Source organism: Bombina bombina, chromosome 2 (assembly GCF_027579735.1).
Source record: "Bombina bombina isolate aBomBom1 chromosome 2, aBomBom1.pri, whole genome shotgun sequence".
NCBI lineage: Eukaryota > Metazoa > Chordata > Amphibia > Anura > Bombinatoridae > Bombina > Bombina bombina.
The window spans coordinates 471036918-471051259 of record NC_069500.1 but is presented as its reverse complement, the minus strand read 5'-3'; the positions used below and the strand labels follow the sequence as shown (position 1 = coordinate 471051259).

At 39.1% G+C, this 14342-nt stretch overlaps 1 protein-coding gene across 1 annotated transcript in view; it reads right to left on the bottom strand.

Moving 5' to 3' along the window:
- TRPV4 (transient receptor potential cation channel subfamily V member 4) overlaps positions 1–14342 on the bottom strand; it is a 305278-nt gene that overhangs the window by 65404 nt on the left and 225532 nt on the right. The window contains exon 10 of the mRNA XM_053702109.1: positions 9914–9987. Coding sequence (XP_053558084.1) covers positions 9914–9987 — 74 coding nt within the window. The remainder of the gene's footprint in view (positions 1–9913; positions 9988–14342) is intronic.

Here is a 14342-nt window from a genome sequence, read left to right as displayed (position 1 = left end):
AATATATCTCTCGAGATACAGATTTACGAGCCTGTAACATAGTATTAATCACGGAGTCAGAGAAACCTCTTTGACCAAGAATCAAGCGTTCAATCTCCATACCTTTAAATTTAAGGATTTCAGATCCTGATGGAAAAAAGGACCTTGTGACAGAAGGTCTGGTCTTAACGGAAGAGTCCACGGTTGGCAAGAGGCCATCCGGACAAGATCCGCATACCAAAACCTGTGAGGCCATGCTGGAGCTACCAGCAGAACAAACGAGCATTCCTTCAGAATCTTGGAGATCACTCTTGGAAGAAGAACTAGAGGCGGAAAGATATAGGCAGGATGATACTTCCAAGGAAGTGATAATGCATCCACTGCCTCCGCCTGAGGATCCCGGGATCTGGACAGATACCTGGGAAGTTTCTTGTTTAGATGGGACGCCATCAGATCTATTTCTGGAAGTTCCCACATTTGAACAATCTGAAGAAATACCTCTGGGTGAAGAGACCATTCGCCCGGATGCAACGTTTGGCGACTTAGATAATCCGCTTCCCAATTGTCTACACCTGGGATATGAACCGCAGAGATTAGACAGGAGCTGGATTCCGCCCAAACCAAAATTCGAGATACTTCTTTCATAGCCAGAGGACTGTGAGTCCCTCCTTGATGATTGATGTATGCCACAGTTGTGACATTGTCTGTCTGAAAACAAATGAACGATTCTCTCTTCAGAAGAGGCCAAAACTGAAGAGCTCTGAAAATTGCACGGAGTTCCAAGATATTGATAGGTAATCTCACCTCCTGAGATTCCCAAACTCCCTGTGCCGTCAGAGATCCCCACACAGCTCCCCAACCCGTGAGACTTGCATCTGTTGAAATTACAGTCCAGGTCGGAAGCACAAAAGAAGCCCCCTGAATTAAACGATGGTGATCTGTCCACCATGTTAGAGAGTGCCGAACAATCGGTTTTAAAGATATTGTTTGAGATATCTTCGTGTAATCCTTGCACCATTGCTTCAGCATACAGAGCTGAAGAGGTCGCATGTGAAAACGAGCAAAGGGGATCGCGTCCGATGCAGCAGTCATAAGACCTAGAATTTCCATGCATAAGGCTACCGAAGGGAATGATTGTGACTGAAGGTTTCGACAAGCTGCAATCAATTTTAGACGTCTCTTGTCTGTTAAAGACAGAGTCATGGACACTGAATCCATCTGGAAACCCAGAAAGGTTACCCTTGTCTGAGGAATCAAAGAACTTTTTGGTAAATTGATCCTCCAACCATGATCTTGAAGAAACAACACAAGTCGATTCGTATGAGATTCTGCTAAATGTAAAGACTGAGCAAGTACCAAGATATCGTCCAAATAAGGAAATACCACAATACCCTGTTCTCTGATTACAGACAGAAGGGCACCGAGAACCTTTGTAAAAATTCTTGGAGCTGTAGCTAGGCCAAACGGCAGAGCCACAAACTGGTAATGCTTGTCCAGAAAAGAGAATCTCAGGAACTGAAAATGAACTGGATGAATCGGAATATGCAGATATGCATCCTGTAAATCTATTGTGGACATATAATTCCCTTGCAGAACAAAAGGCAAGATAGTCCTTATAGTTACCATTTTGAACGTTGGTATCCTTACATAACGATTCAATATTTTTAGATCCAGAACTGGTCTGAAGGAATTCTCCTTCTTTGGTACAATGAAGAGGTTTGAATAAAACCCCATCCCCTGTTCCTGAACTGGAACTGGCATAATTACTCCAGTCAACTCTAGATCTGAAACACATTTCAGAAATGCTTGAGCTTTTACTGGATTTACTGGGACACGGGAAAGAAAAAATCTCTTTGCAGGAGGTCTTATCTTGAAACCAATTCTGTACCCTTCTGAAACAATGTTCTGAATCCAAAGATTGTGAACAGAATTGATCCAAATTTCCTTGAAAAAACGTAACCTGCCCCCTACCAGCTGAGCTGGAATGAGGGCCGCACCTTCATGTGGACTTAGAAGCAGGCTTTGCCTTTCTGGCTGGCTTGGATTTATTCCAGACTGGAGATGGTTTCCAAACTGAAACTGCTCCTGAGGATGAAGGATCAGGCTTTTGTTCTTTGTTGAAACGAAAGGAACGAAAACGATTATTGGCTCTGCTTTTACCTTTAGATTTTTTATCCTGTGGTAAAAAAGTTCCTTTCCCACCAGTAACAGTTGAAATGATGGAATCCAACTGAGAACCAAATAATTTGTTACCCTGGAAAGAAATAGAAAGTAAAGTTGATTTAGAAGCCATATCAGCATTCCAAGTTTTAAGCCATAAAGCTCTTCTAGCTAAAATAGCTAGAGACATAAACCTGACATCAACTCTGATAATATCAAAAATGGCATCACAGATAAAATTATTAGCATGCTGAAGAAGAAGAATAATGTCATGAGAATCACGATGTGTTACTTGTTGCGCTAAAGTTTCCAACCAAAAAGTTGAAGCTGCAGCAACATCAGCCAAAGATATAGCAGGTCTAAGAAGATTACCTGAACACAGATAAGCTTTTCTTAGAAAGGACTCAATTTTCCTATCTAGAGGATCCTTAAACGAAGTACCATCTGACGTAGGAATAGTAGTACGTTTAGCAAGGGTAGAAATAGCCCCATCAACTTTAGGGATTTTGTCCCAAAATTCTAATCTGTCAGACGGCACAGGATATAAATGCTTAAAACGTTTAGAAGGAGTAAATGAATTACCCAATTTATCCCATTCTTTGGAAATTACTGCAGAAATAGCATTAGGAACAGGAAAAACTTCTGGAATAACCACAGGAGCTTTAAATACCTTATCTAAACGTTTAGAATTAGAATCAAGAGGACTAGAATCCTCTATTTCTAAAGCAATTAGAACTTCTTTAAGTAAAGAACGAATAAATTCCATTTTAAATAAATATGAAGATTTATCAGCATCAACCTCAGAGACAGAATCCTCTGAACCAGAGGAGTCATCAGAATCAGAATGATGATGTTCATTTAAAAATTCATCTGTAGGGAGAGAAGTTTTAAAAGATTTTTTACGTTTACTAGAAGGAGAAATAACAGACATAGCCTTCTTTATGGATTCAGAAACAAAATCTCTTATATTATCAGGAACATTCTGCACCTTAGATGTTGAGGGAACTGCAACAGGCAATGGTACTTTACTAAAGGAAATATTATCTGCTTTAACAAGTTTGTCATGACAATCAATACAAACAACAGCTGGAGAAATAGCTACCAAAAGTTTACAGCAGATACACTTAGCTTTGGTAGATTCAGCACTTGACAGCGATTTTCCTGTAGTATCTTCTGGCTCAGATGCAACGTGAGACATCTTGCAATATGTAAGAGAAAAAACAACATATAAAGCAAAATTGATCAAATTCCTTAAATGACAGTTTCAGGAATGGGAAAAAATGCCAAAGAACAAGCTTCTAGTAACCAGAAGCAATAAAAAATGAGACTTAAATAATGTGGAGACAAAAGCGACGCCCATATTTTTTCGCGCCAAATAAGACGCCCACATTATTTGGCGCCTAAATGCTTTTTGGCGCCAAAAATGACGCCACATCCGGAACGCCGACATTTTTGGCGCGAAATAACGTCAAAGAATGACGCAACTTCCGGCGACACGTATGACGCCGGAAACGGAAATAGAATTTTTGCGCCAAAAAAGTCCGCGCCAAAAATGACGCAATAAAATGAAGCATTTTCAGCCCCCGCGAGCCTAACAGCCCACAGGGAAAAAGTCAAATTTTAAGGTAAGAAAAAATGGTCAAATCAAAATGCATTATCCCAAATATGAAACTGACTGTCTGAAAATAAGGAAAGTTGAACATTCTCAGTCAAGGCAAATAAATGTTTGAATACATATATTTAGAACTTTATAAACAAAGTGCCCAACCATAGCTTGGAGTGTCACAGAAAATAAGACTTACTTACCCCAGGACACTCATCTACATATAGCAGATAGCCAAACCAGTACTGAAACGAGAATCAGCAGAGGTAATGGTATATATAAGAGTATATCGTCGATCTGAAAAGGGAGGTAAGAGATGAATCTCTACGACCGATAACAGAGAACCTATGAAATAGACCCCTTAGAAGGAGATCACTGCATTCAAATAGGCAATACTCTCCTCACATCCCTTTGACATTCACTGCACGCTGAGAGGAAAACCGGGCTCCAACTTGCTGCGGAGCGCATATCCACGTAGAATCTAGCACAAACTTACTTCACCACCTCCATCGGAGGCAAAGTTTGTAAAACTGAATTGTGGGTGTGGTGAGGGGTGTATTTATAGGCATTTTGAGGTTTGGGAAACTTTGCCCCTCCTGGTAGGAATGTATATCCCATACGTCACTAGCTCATGGACTCTTGCTAATTACATGAAAGAAAGTATATTCATATTTCAGTGTTGGTTATGCAAAACTCGGGAATGGGTGATAAAGGGATTATCTATATTTTTAAACAAACATTTGCAAGTAGACTGTGCCTTTAAAGTCATTCCTGCATTTCAGTATCCAGATCTGAGTGCTGTAAATGTGGCCCTTGTTCTGTATGAGCCTGTTGGTGGCAGTGTATATGTCAGTGTGTGTGCGCCTCAGGTTTTGCGTTTGTCTGCACATGTAGTTTGAAGTACTTTGAAGAGAACAGCTGGATGTAGACCAGCACTACAAACAATGCTGTGCTCTGGCTGCACTGTGTACGTTTCCCTTAACACAGTGCAGCTAGAAGGAAGCACTGTTTGAAGAGAACAGTCAAATACCGAGCAATGCTGCCAAGCAGCTGATGACTGGCTTTCATTGATTTTTTTTGTTTTTAAACCCGCTCCCTAGCCTTTCACGGTCTGCAAAGCTGTGACTGTTGAATGTAAGATATTCTTGTGAGTAAAGCACCTTTTGTATTACTACTACATTTTTACCTTTGATGTATTTTGATTTATTATAAGACCAATACATTTTGTTTTACTCTACAGCTAATTTAAATGCAATTTTCAACTGCTCCAATATATTATAAAATGTTAAAAATTGCTTTATTCTCCTGTTAATCAACACATTGCAGTTGAGCTGATGCTTTAGTGTAACTGCCTAACTTGAAATTGAATTTAATTTCAAAATGACCTGCGGAAACATTTTCACACAAAAAAAATCTCATTGCAGAAAGTGAAAACCGTTCTACCTCTCAGTATCTTATTTACTCAGAAAGGGCTGTTCTTCAATAACATTCTATATTGACAATTGAAAGATATTAAACACCTTCTGATTTTGTGTACAAATAGTAGAGTGTGGGACAAAGCACAGAGGCCAAAAAGCAAAGTCTGCAGGTTTAGAATACGTTACAAATTGCCTAAACCAGCTATTTGATTTGCTTTACTTATAGGTTACATTAATGTTTTGGCCTCATAGGAAACGTGGGACAAGCACATCGTATCTCCCTTTAACTATACTTTCAATGTCCATTTGAATGTTATGTTTGACAGCAACTGATTAACGGATCTGTGCTCAGTCAAGAATAATAGCTAAACCTAAACTAGAAAATGCAGGTTATAGCAAAAAAACAAAAAACACTCTTCTGCACAAGAGAACTTGTCCAGTATAAAAAAACTAAATGTTTGCTTACCTGATAAATTATTATTTTCGGGTAGATTATAGTCCATAGGAATTCATAACATGTGGGATGTAACTGCAGTCACTTGGTGGAGGCCAAGAACCCACACAAGAGCTTTAATCCCCCCCCCCCCCCCACCTCTCTTCAGTTTAACATATGGCTGAGCAGAGAAAAGGAAACAGAAAGGTTGGAAAGACAAAAGCAGGGTCTACAGTGGTGCAAATTAGGACTGTCGCCAAAAGAATTTGAAATGGGTGGGACCTATTGACTATCATATTCCCGAAAGAAAAGAATTTATCAGATAAGCATAAATTTTGTTTTCATTTGTATGATGAGGATAGTCCAAAGGATTCCATAACATGTGGGATTTAATACCCAATCTGAGAGTCCATGTTAAAGGGACATGAAACCCAATTTTTTTTCTTCATTCTCTTAGTATCTTTTGTTGAACGAACAGTAATGCAATACTGGGAGCAAGTTGAAAGCCAATGAAAAGAGGCATATATGTGCAGCCATCAATTAGCAGCTTCTTGACGTACCTATGTATAATTTTCAACAAAAGATACAAAAAGAACACCACAAATTAGAAAATAGAAATAAATTGGAAAGTTATTTAAAATGGCATCTGATAATGGGGGAAAATTGGTTTCATGTCCCTTTAAGGAAATAGAGAGACAAAAAAATAGGCAGTTCCTATTTGCCAGACACTGTGACCTGAAGGACTTTCCTGCAAAAAGCCACTTCCGAGGAGGCAAAAACATCAAAACAGTAATATTTAGAGAAAGTATAAAGATAAGACCATGTTGTAACTTTGCAAATCTGCTCCAATGACGCATCATTTGTGAAAGCCTAGGAAGTAGCAACTGCTTTGGTGATACGTTTTGGAGGATACTTTCCTGTCACCAAGTAAGCCTTGTGAATTACAGCATCAAGATTATGAAGAAGCAGTTCCTTAGGATTAGAAGAATCAGGACACAACAAAGGAACAACAATTTCCTGGTTGATATTCTCTGAGGAAACAACCTTAGAAAGACTCTCCTAGCTGAAGAAATGGCTAGAAGAAAAATAACTTTCCAAGATAACAGATTGATGAAAGAACTAAAATTTATATTCCAATGCAGAGAGATGGGCCTCACAAATGGTCTAATTTTTACTAACGCCTGGATGAAAATTTGAACATCAGGGAATTTGTCAATTTTTTTGTGAAACAGAACTGATAAACGAGATTAGGCTTTTTAAGAAGCTAGCCAAGGCCATCTTGAAGAAACTAAAGAATTCTAGGGACCCTAAAGGAATGAAAGGAAAAAGCATTGGAAGAAAACCAATCGAAGTAGACCATCCAAATCTTGTGATAGATCTTTTGGGTCACAGGCTTTCTAGCTTGCAACAGAGTATGAATAACAGTCTGAGAAACCTCTATGTTTTAGAATTAGGCTTCAATCTCCACGCCTTCAAACTCAGAGATTTGAGATCTGGGTGGAATAGAGGTCCTTGAGACAAGAGATCTTGTCGCTGAGGAAGAAGCCATGGAGGAGAAGAGGGCATTTGAGCCAAGTCCGCATACCATGTCCTGCAGGGCCAAACCGGAGCTATCAGAATTACTGGAGCAAACTCATGTTTGATGGGGCAATAATTCTTGGAAGAACAACAAATGGAGGAAACAGATAGGTCAGAAGAAAGTTCCATGGGCATACTAAGGCATCTATCATGTGAGCATTTGGATCCCTGGATCTGGCACAATAAACTGGCAGTTTGTGATTCAAGTAAGAAGCAATCAGATCTACCTCTGGCCAATCCCATTTGGCAACTAGTTGATTGAATATCTCCTCATGTAGAGACCACTCTCCTGGATGAACCAACTGACAGCTGAGATAATCTGCTTCCCAGTTCTTCACTCCTGGAATGTGAATTGCTGACAGAGAGCATCGATTCTTTTCTGCCCAAGACAGAATGTGAGACAATTCCTTCATCGTCAGTGAGCTCTGGGTTCCCCCTGATGATTGACGTATGCCGACGTTGTGACGTTGTCTGACTAGAAGTGAATATACTTCTTCTTGAGAAGGGGCCAGGACTGAAGAGCTCAAAGAATGTTTATTTGTAACCTTGCCTTCAGAGGTGACCAAACTCCTTGCGTCCTTCAAGACTCTCAGACACAATGGTCCATGAAGGACCTTCCATGCACCATGAAAGAGATAGTTTGACAGAAGAATTCAGAACAATCTATTGCTCCAATTGCAGATAATTATTTTTCCACTGCTTTAGCATAGACAGTTAAAGAGTCTGTAAATTAAAGTGGGCAAACAGAACTTCCTCTGTAGCATCTACCATAAGGCCCACTACCTCCATGCATTGAGCTACAGTTAGAATAAAAAAGTAGAAGATGATGACAAGCCTTCTTAAAGTTTAGCTCTGCAAGATTCTGTCTGGTAAAGATGCATTGAAACAGAGTCTATGATAACTCCCAGAAAAGACACCTTTGTACTTGGAGACAAGATGCTCTTTGGAACATTGATCCTCCAACCATGAACCTGAAGGAAGGATAGAAGTTTTTGAGTTTGAGCATTTGCTAGTGGCAGAGAAGAAGCCTGAATGAGAATGTCCTCCAGATAAGGGGCAATTGAGATGCCCAGAGCCCCGATTACAGTCAATAATGCTCCCAGCAATTTTGTAAAGATACGTGGAGCTGTGGCTAGGCCAAAAGGAAGAGCAACAAACTTATAATGTTCATTGAGTAAGGCAAACCTGAGAAATTGGCGATGATCCTTGTGGAGGTATGCGTCCTTGAGGTCTATGGCACACACAAATAGACCCAGTTGAATTAAGGGCAACATTGTGCGAATTGTTCCCATTTTGAAGGGAGGCACCCTTAAGAATTTGTTTAGGGTTTTCAAGTCCTAGATGGGTCTGTAAGTTCCTTTGTTCTATGGGACAATAAAGAGAATGGAATAAAAATCTTGTCCCTGTTCTGGAATAGGTACTGTAACAATTACCATCACTATTGCTTCCAGATCCTGGACACATTGGACTTCGGAGTGATTGGCAGCACAGAAAGAGTGTGAGACTAAGCTAAGGTGAGCATGCAAGTTTGGCATTGTCACCCAGAAGACATGCAGCAATCAATCTTAGGACTAGGTAAGGTCGGGAGGATGAAAGCAGCCAGTGGGAGTCCCAGGAGGAAAAATAAAACACAAAGTAAATGTCGATCTTTTCACTCCCCTACCTACATACTGCATCTATTGTACCCACAAGCTTTTTTTATATGCTGGACATTCCTGTGGCAGTAATTAATGTAATGGAAACAAATCAAAAGTTTGATATAAGACAATTACCTATACCCATATTCTGCATTTGGTAGTTCTCCTGAGCAGACCCCTAGGATGTGAGCAGGGCATTTAGGGTGATGTTACCCTAAAAGCGTGTCTGCAGGTAGGCAGGCTAAATCCCCTAGCTACGCTATACTTTAAGCAAAAAGTACCTGCTTATAGACTGTGGTCCCTGAAAGTACTAGAATTTACTTACCAACTGGAAGCACCCCTCCTGGGCTTACCAGCAAGCTGATCACATCTGTATCCAGTAGAGAGCCCATCCAGTGTTTGTACAGGTACAGCAGAGAATCTGAGAGGAAATACCTGGAATCCAACAGGGAGAGACTAAGGAGAACTTGTCCCCACGTGGGTAGTTATGGCTGAAATCCCATAGGGAGATATTGCGTACAGAACATGGTATTCCTGTGTCCCTGTACTATTCAAAGTGCTGGAATCTCTTCTTTCTTTCTGAATGATCTGTCACAGGGATAATGGGTCTCACATTGGTCTGAGCTCCCATAAATAATCCATAAGCAAGAAGCTGGAACACCTCTCTCTTCAACCTCACTCCTGGGAGGCCAAGAACAAAAATGAGGAGAAATGGAAGGTGGAGGTATTAAAGATCTTGTGAGGTTTCTTGGCCTCCTTCTAGTGGCAGGAATTATATCCCACATGTTATGGATTCCTATGGACTATCACACGAAAAAAATAAATATTAATCCTCATACTTGCCCAGTATAAAATAAATATCAATCTTTATATAAAAAATAAATCAGCAATTATTATATTTTGCAGTATTTCACCTGGTTTTGTAGACTTATTCATCAGCATAATATTTAAAAATACTCCAATCTATTATTAATTGCTTAGGTAGTTGTCATGGATACAACAAAGCACTCCTGTACTTTCAGGATAAACCCATTACACTTAAATGCAAGGTGTAAACCAGAGTTTGGGAGCTGTTATGGTATACCCCTAACACACATTTACTCACTAAAGCAGCTGAAATGAGCCATCAATAAATAAAGAATTCACACCAGGACATTTCTTCATAAACAGGTCTTTCATCTACAATATGAACAAAAAAGAATACAAATCTGTTACCATAGAGTATAGCATCAAACACACATAGTTTCATTGTATATATCACAAGTTTTATCTCAGAGTATTTTCACTAAGTGGAACAAAGACAGAAAAGATCAACAGTTCTTAATTAAAAAGTCTCGATATAAATAAGGCTAATTCAAGCACTGAGCAAGGACATATAAGTGCCTGTTCAATAGTATACATTTAATATAAATTAAAAGGACATTAAACGCTGCATGCTTTTGTGTGAGATTGTGCTTTCCCTACACTTCCTAGGGAGAACAAAAAACAGATTGTGTAACCTGCTAATGCTGCAAACCAAAAAGTTGATTTAGTCAGCATGCAGCATTTTGAAAACCTAGATTACAGATTTTGCTTTTTGGCCTCTCTAGAAAGAGTGAGACAAAGGGACAGTCTAATCAAAATTAAACTTTCCTGATTCAGATAGGGCATGCAATATTAACCCCTTAATGACCACAGCACTTTTCCATTTTCTGTCCGTTTGGGACCAAGGCTATTTTTACATTTTTGCGGTGTTTGTGTTTAGCTGTAATTTTCCTCTTACTCATTTACTGTACCCACACATATTATATACCGTTTTTCTCGCCATTAAATGGACTTTCTAAAGATACCATTATTTTCATCATATCTTATAATTTACTATAAAAAAATTATAAAATATGAGGAAAAATTGAAAAAAAAAAACAATTTTTCTAACTTTGACCCCCAAAATCTGTTACATATCTACAACCACCAAAAAACACCTATGCTAAATAGTTTCTAAATTTTGTCCTGAGATTAGAAATACCCAATGTTTACATGTTCTTTGCTTTTTTTGCAAGTTATAGGGCCTTAAATACAAGTAGCACTTTGCTATTTCCAAACCATTTTTTTTTTTCAAAATTAGAGCTAGTTACATTAGAACACTAATATCTTTCAGGAATCTCTGAATATCCATTGACATGTATATATTTTTTTTTAGTAGACAACCCAAAGTATTGATCTAGGCCTATTTTGGTAAATTTCATACCACCATTTCACCGCCAAATGCGATCAAATAAAAAAAAATTGTTCACTTTTTCACAAACTTTAGGTTTCTCACTGAAATTATTTACAAACAGCTTGTGCAATTATGGCACAAATGGTTGTAAATTCTTCTCTGGGATCCCCTTTGTTCAGAAATAGCAGACTTATATGGCTTTGGTGTTGCTTTTTGGTAATTAGAATGCCACTAAATGCCACTGCGCACCACACGTGTATTATGCCCAGCAGTGAAGGGGTGAATTAGGGAGCATGTAGGGAGCTTTTTGGGGTAATTTTAGCTTTAGTGTAGTGTAGTAGACAACCCCAAGTATTGATCTAGGCCCATTTTGGTATATTTCATGCCACCATTTCACCGCCAAATGCGATCAAATTAAAAAAACGTTAAATTTTTCACAATTTTAGGTTTCTCACTGAAATCATTTACAAACAGCTTGTGCAGTTATGGCACAAATGGTTGTAAATGCTTCTCTGGGATCCCCTTTGTTCAGAAATAGCAGACATATATGGCTTTGGCGTTGCTTTTTGGTATTTTGAAGGCTGCTAAATGCCGCTGCGCATCACACGTGCATTATGGCTAGCAGTGAAGGGGTTAATTAGGTAGCTTGTAGGGAGCTTGCAGGGTTAATATAAGATTTAGTGTAGAGCTCAGCCTCCCACCTGAAACATCAGACCCCCTGAACCCTCCCAAACAGCTCTCTTCCCTCCCCCACCTCACAATTGTCCCCGCCATCTTAAGTACTGGCAGAAAGTCTGCCAGTACTAAAATAAAAGCTATATTTGTTTTTTTGGTGTTTTTTTTAAAAAGCATATTTACATATGCTGCTGTGTACGATCCCCCCTTAGCCCCCAACCTCACTGATCCCCCCCAAACAGCTCTATAACCCACCCACTCTAACTTAATGGGCGCCATCTTGGGTACTGGCAGCTGTCTGCCAGTACCCAGTTTAGAAGAAAAAATGTTTTTGTTTTACATTTTTTTTAAATTTCTGTAGTGTAGCTTCCCCCCACACAAAACCAAACCCCCACCCCTCCACAATCTCTTTTTGTGCTTTTGCACAAACAAGATTAGGCCACTTTTAACTTATTACTTGTAATCATTTTCCGTAGTGTAGCGGTTCCCACACGCTCCAGCCCCGTGCACGCGCCCGCCCGCCACCCTCCTTGCACGTGCGCGCATCCGTGCGCGCCCCCCCCGACGGTCCCGCCCCCTTGACGTCACACGGCACACCGATTGCCGCCCACCCGCCTCCCAAGTCGGCTCCCACCCACCAGCGATACCGGCCATCGATGTCCGGTGCAGAGAGGGCCACAGAGTGGCTCTCTCTGCATCGGATGGCCATGTAAGGTTATTGCAGGATGCCTCCATATCGAGGCATCACTGCAATAACAGGAAAGCAGCTGGAAGCGAGCAGGATCGCTTCCAGCTGCTTTCCACACCTAGGACGTGCAGGGTACGTCCTCAGGCGTTAACTGCCTTTTTTTTTTAGGACGTACCCTGCACGTCCTCGGTCATTAAGGGGTTAAACAATTTTCCAAATTACTTTTACTATCAAATTTGCTTTGTTCCCTTGGTATTCTTTGTTAAAAGTTAAACCTAAGTAGGCTCATATCCTAATTTCTAATACCTTGAAGGCTGTCTCTTATCTCAGTACATTTTGACACATTTTCCACAGCAAGACAGCGCAAGTTCATGTGTGCCATATAGATGACATTGTGCTCACTCTCGTGGAGTTATTTATGAGTCAGCACTGATTGGCTAAAATGCAAGTCTGTCAAAAGAACTGAAATAAGGGGGCAGTCTGCAGAGGCTTAGATGCAATTTAATCACAGAGGTAATAAGTATATTAATATAACCATGTTGGTTATGCAAAACTAAGAAATGGGTAATAAAGAGATTACTTATCTTTTTAAACAATAACAATTCTGGAGTAGACTGTCCCTTTAGGGACCATTCCCATGAATTGTTCTGAAAATCAGTCTACTTCCTATATCATTGCAGTTCTAACATAGGCACCACATGTGAGCCCCACTTTCTTTTCAGATAACACAGCAGATCATCTGTCTTGAGTATTATTTTTCAAATACAATTATTTAGATTTTATTTAAAAGACCAGTAAATACAGTATATTTGCATAATCCACAAATACATGATAAAATGACAATGCAATATCACGTAGTCTGAACTTCAAATAAGTAGTAGATTTTTTTTCTGACAAATTTATATCAGTTATGTCTATTTCCACTCCTCCTATATTAGGTAACAGCCATCAGCCAACCATAAATCCAAATACGTATATTCTTGCACATGCTCAGTAGGAGCGGGTGACTTAAAAATGTAAATAAATAAAGACTGCATGCATTTTGTTCAAAATGAAAGTTTCATTTTGACTTGAGTGCCCCTTTAATCTGTATTACATTTTATAAACGTGATACTCTTTAGAATTTCTGGAGAACCTTGTCTAGTTCTGTGTCTTTATATGACCTATAAATAATATTTTATAGCTCACCATCCCTCTCATGTGCAATGAAGGAATGCGTAGTTACAAAGCCTACTTGTTTATAGGGAGCTGACAATACACAAAGGGGTCAAATATAGTAAATACCTATTCAGATCACAGCATTTTTAGTTTAAAGAATTAGCAGACTAATTTAAAGTTGATATAACTGTGAATTGTTCACTCTTTAAACATATCTGAGAAAATGCTGGGTGGGTTTTAAAAAATAAGTTGGATTTGTATATAAGAAATTTGCTTTGACTCTCGCTTTCAGTGGGGAAAATGTACGATATGTTACTAGGAAACTGACAAACAGATTATATTTGATATGCAACATCCAAATCAAGAAATTAAGTATGCGTAATGGTTAATTGAGAATTGGTAAATCAATCTTTAAAAAAATAAAAATAAAAACTACAAATAAAAAAATAGTTCACATAGATATTTAAAGGGATATGAAACCTAAAGAATGTATTTTGTGATTCAGACAGAGCACACCATTTTTAAAATGTTGTCAATTTACTTCTAATACCAAATTTGCTTCGTTCCCATAATACCCTATATTCTGTGTTGAAGATACCTAGGTAGGCATCTAGAGCACTACATGGCAGGAAATAGTGCTGTCATGCAGTGCTCTTGCAAATGGATGGCATTGATGCAAAACTGTTGCCATATAGTGCTCCCGAAATGGGCCGGCTCCTAAACATACATCCTTACTTTTCAACAAAGGATACCAAGTGAACGAAGAAAATTTGATATTAGAAAGATGTTTTAAATCACATGTTCTATCTGAAACAT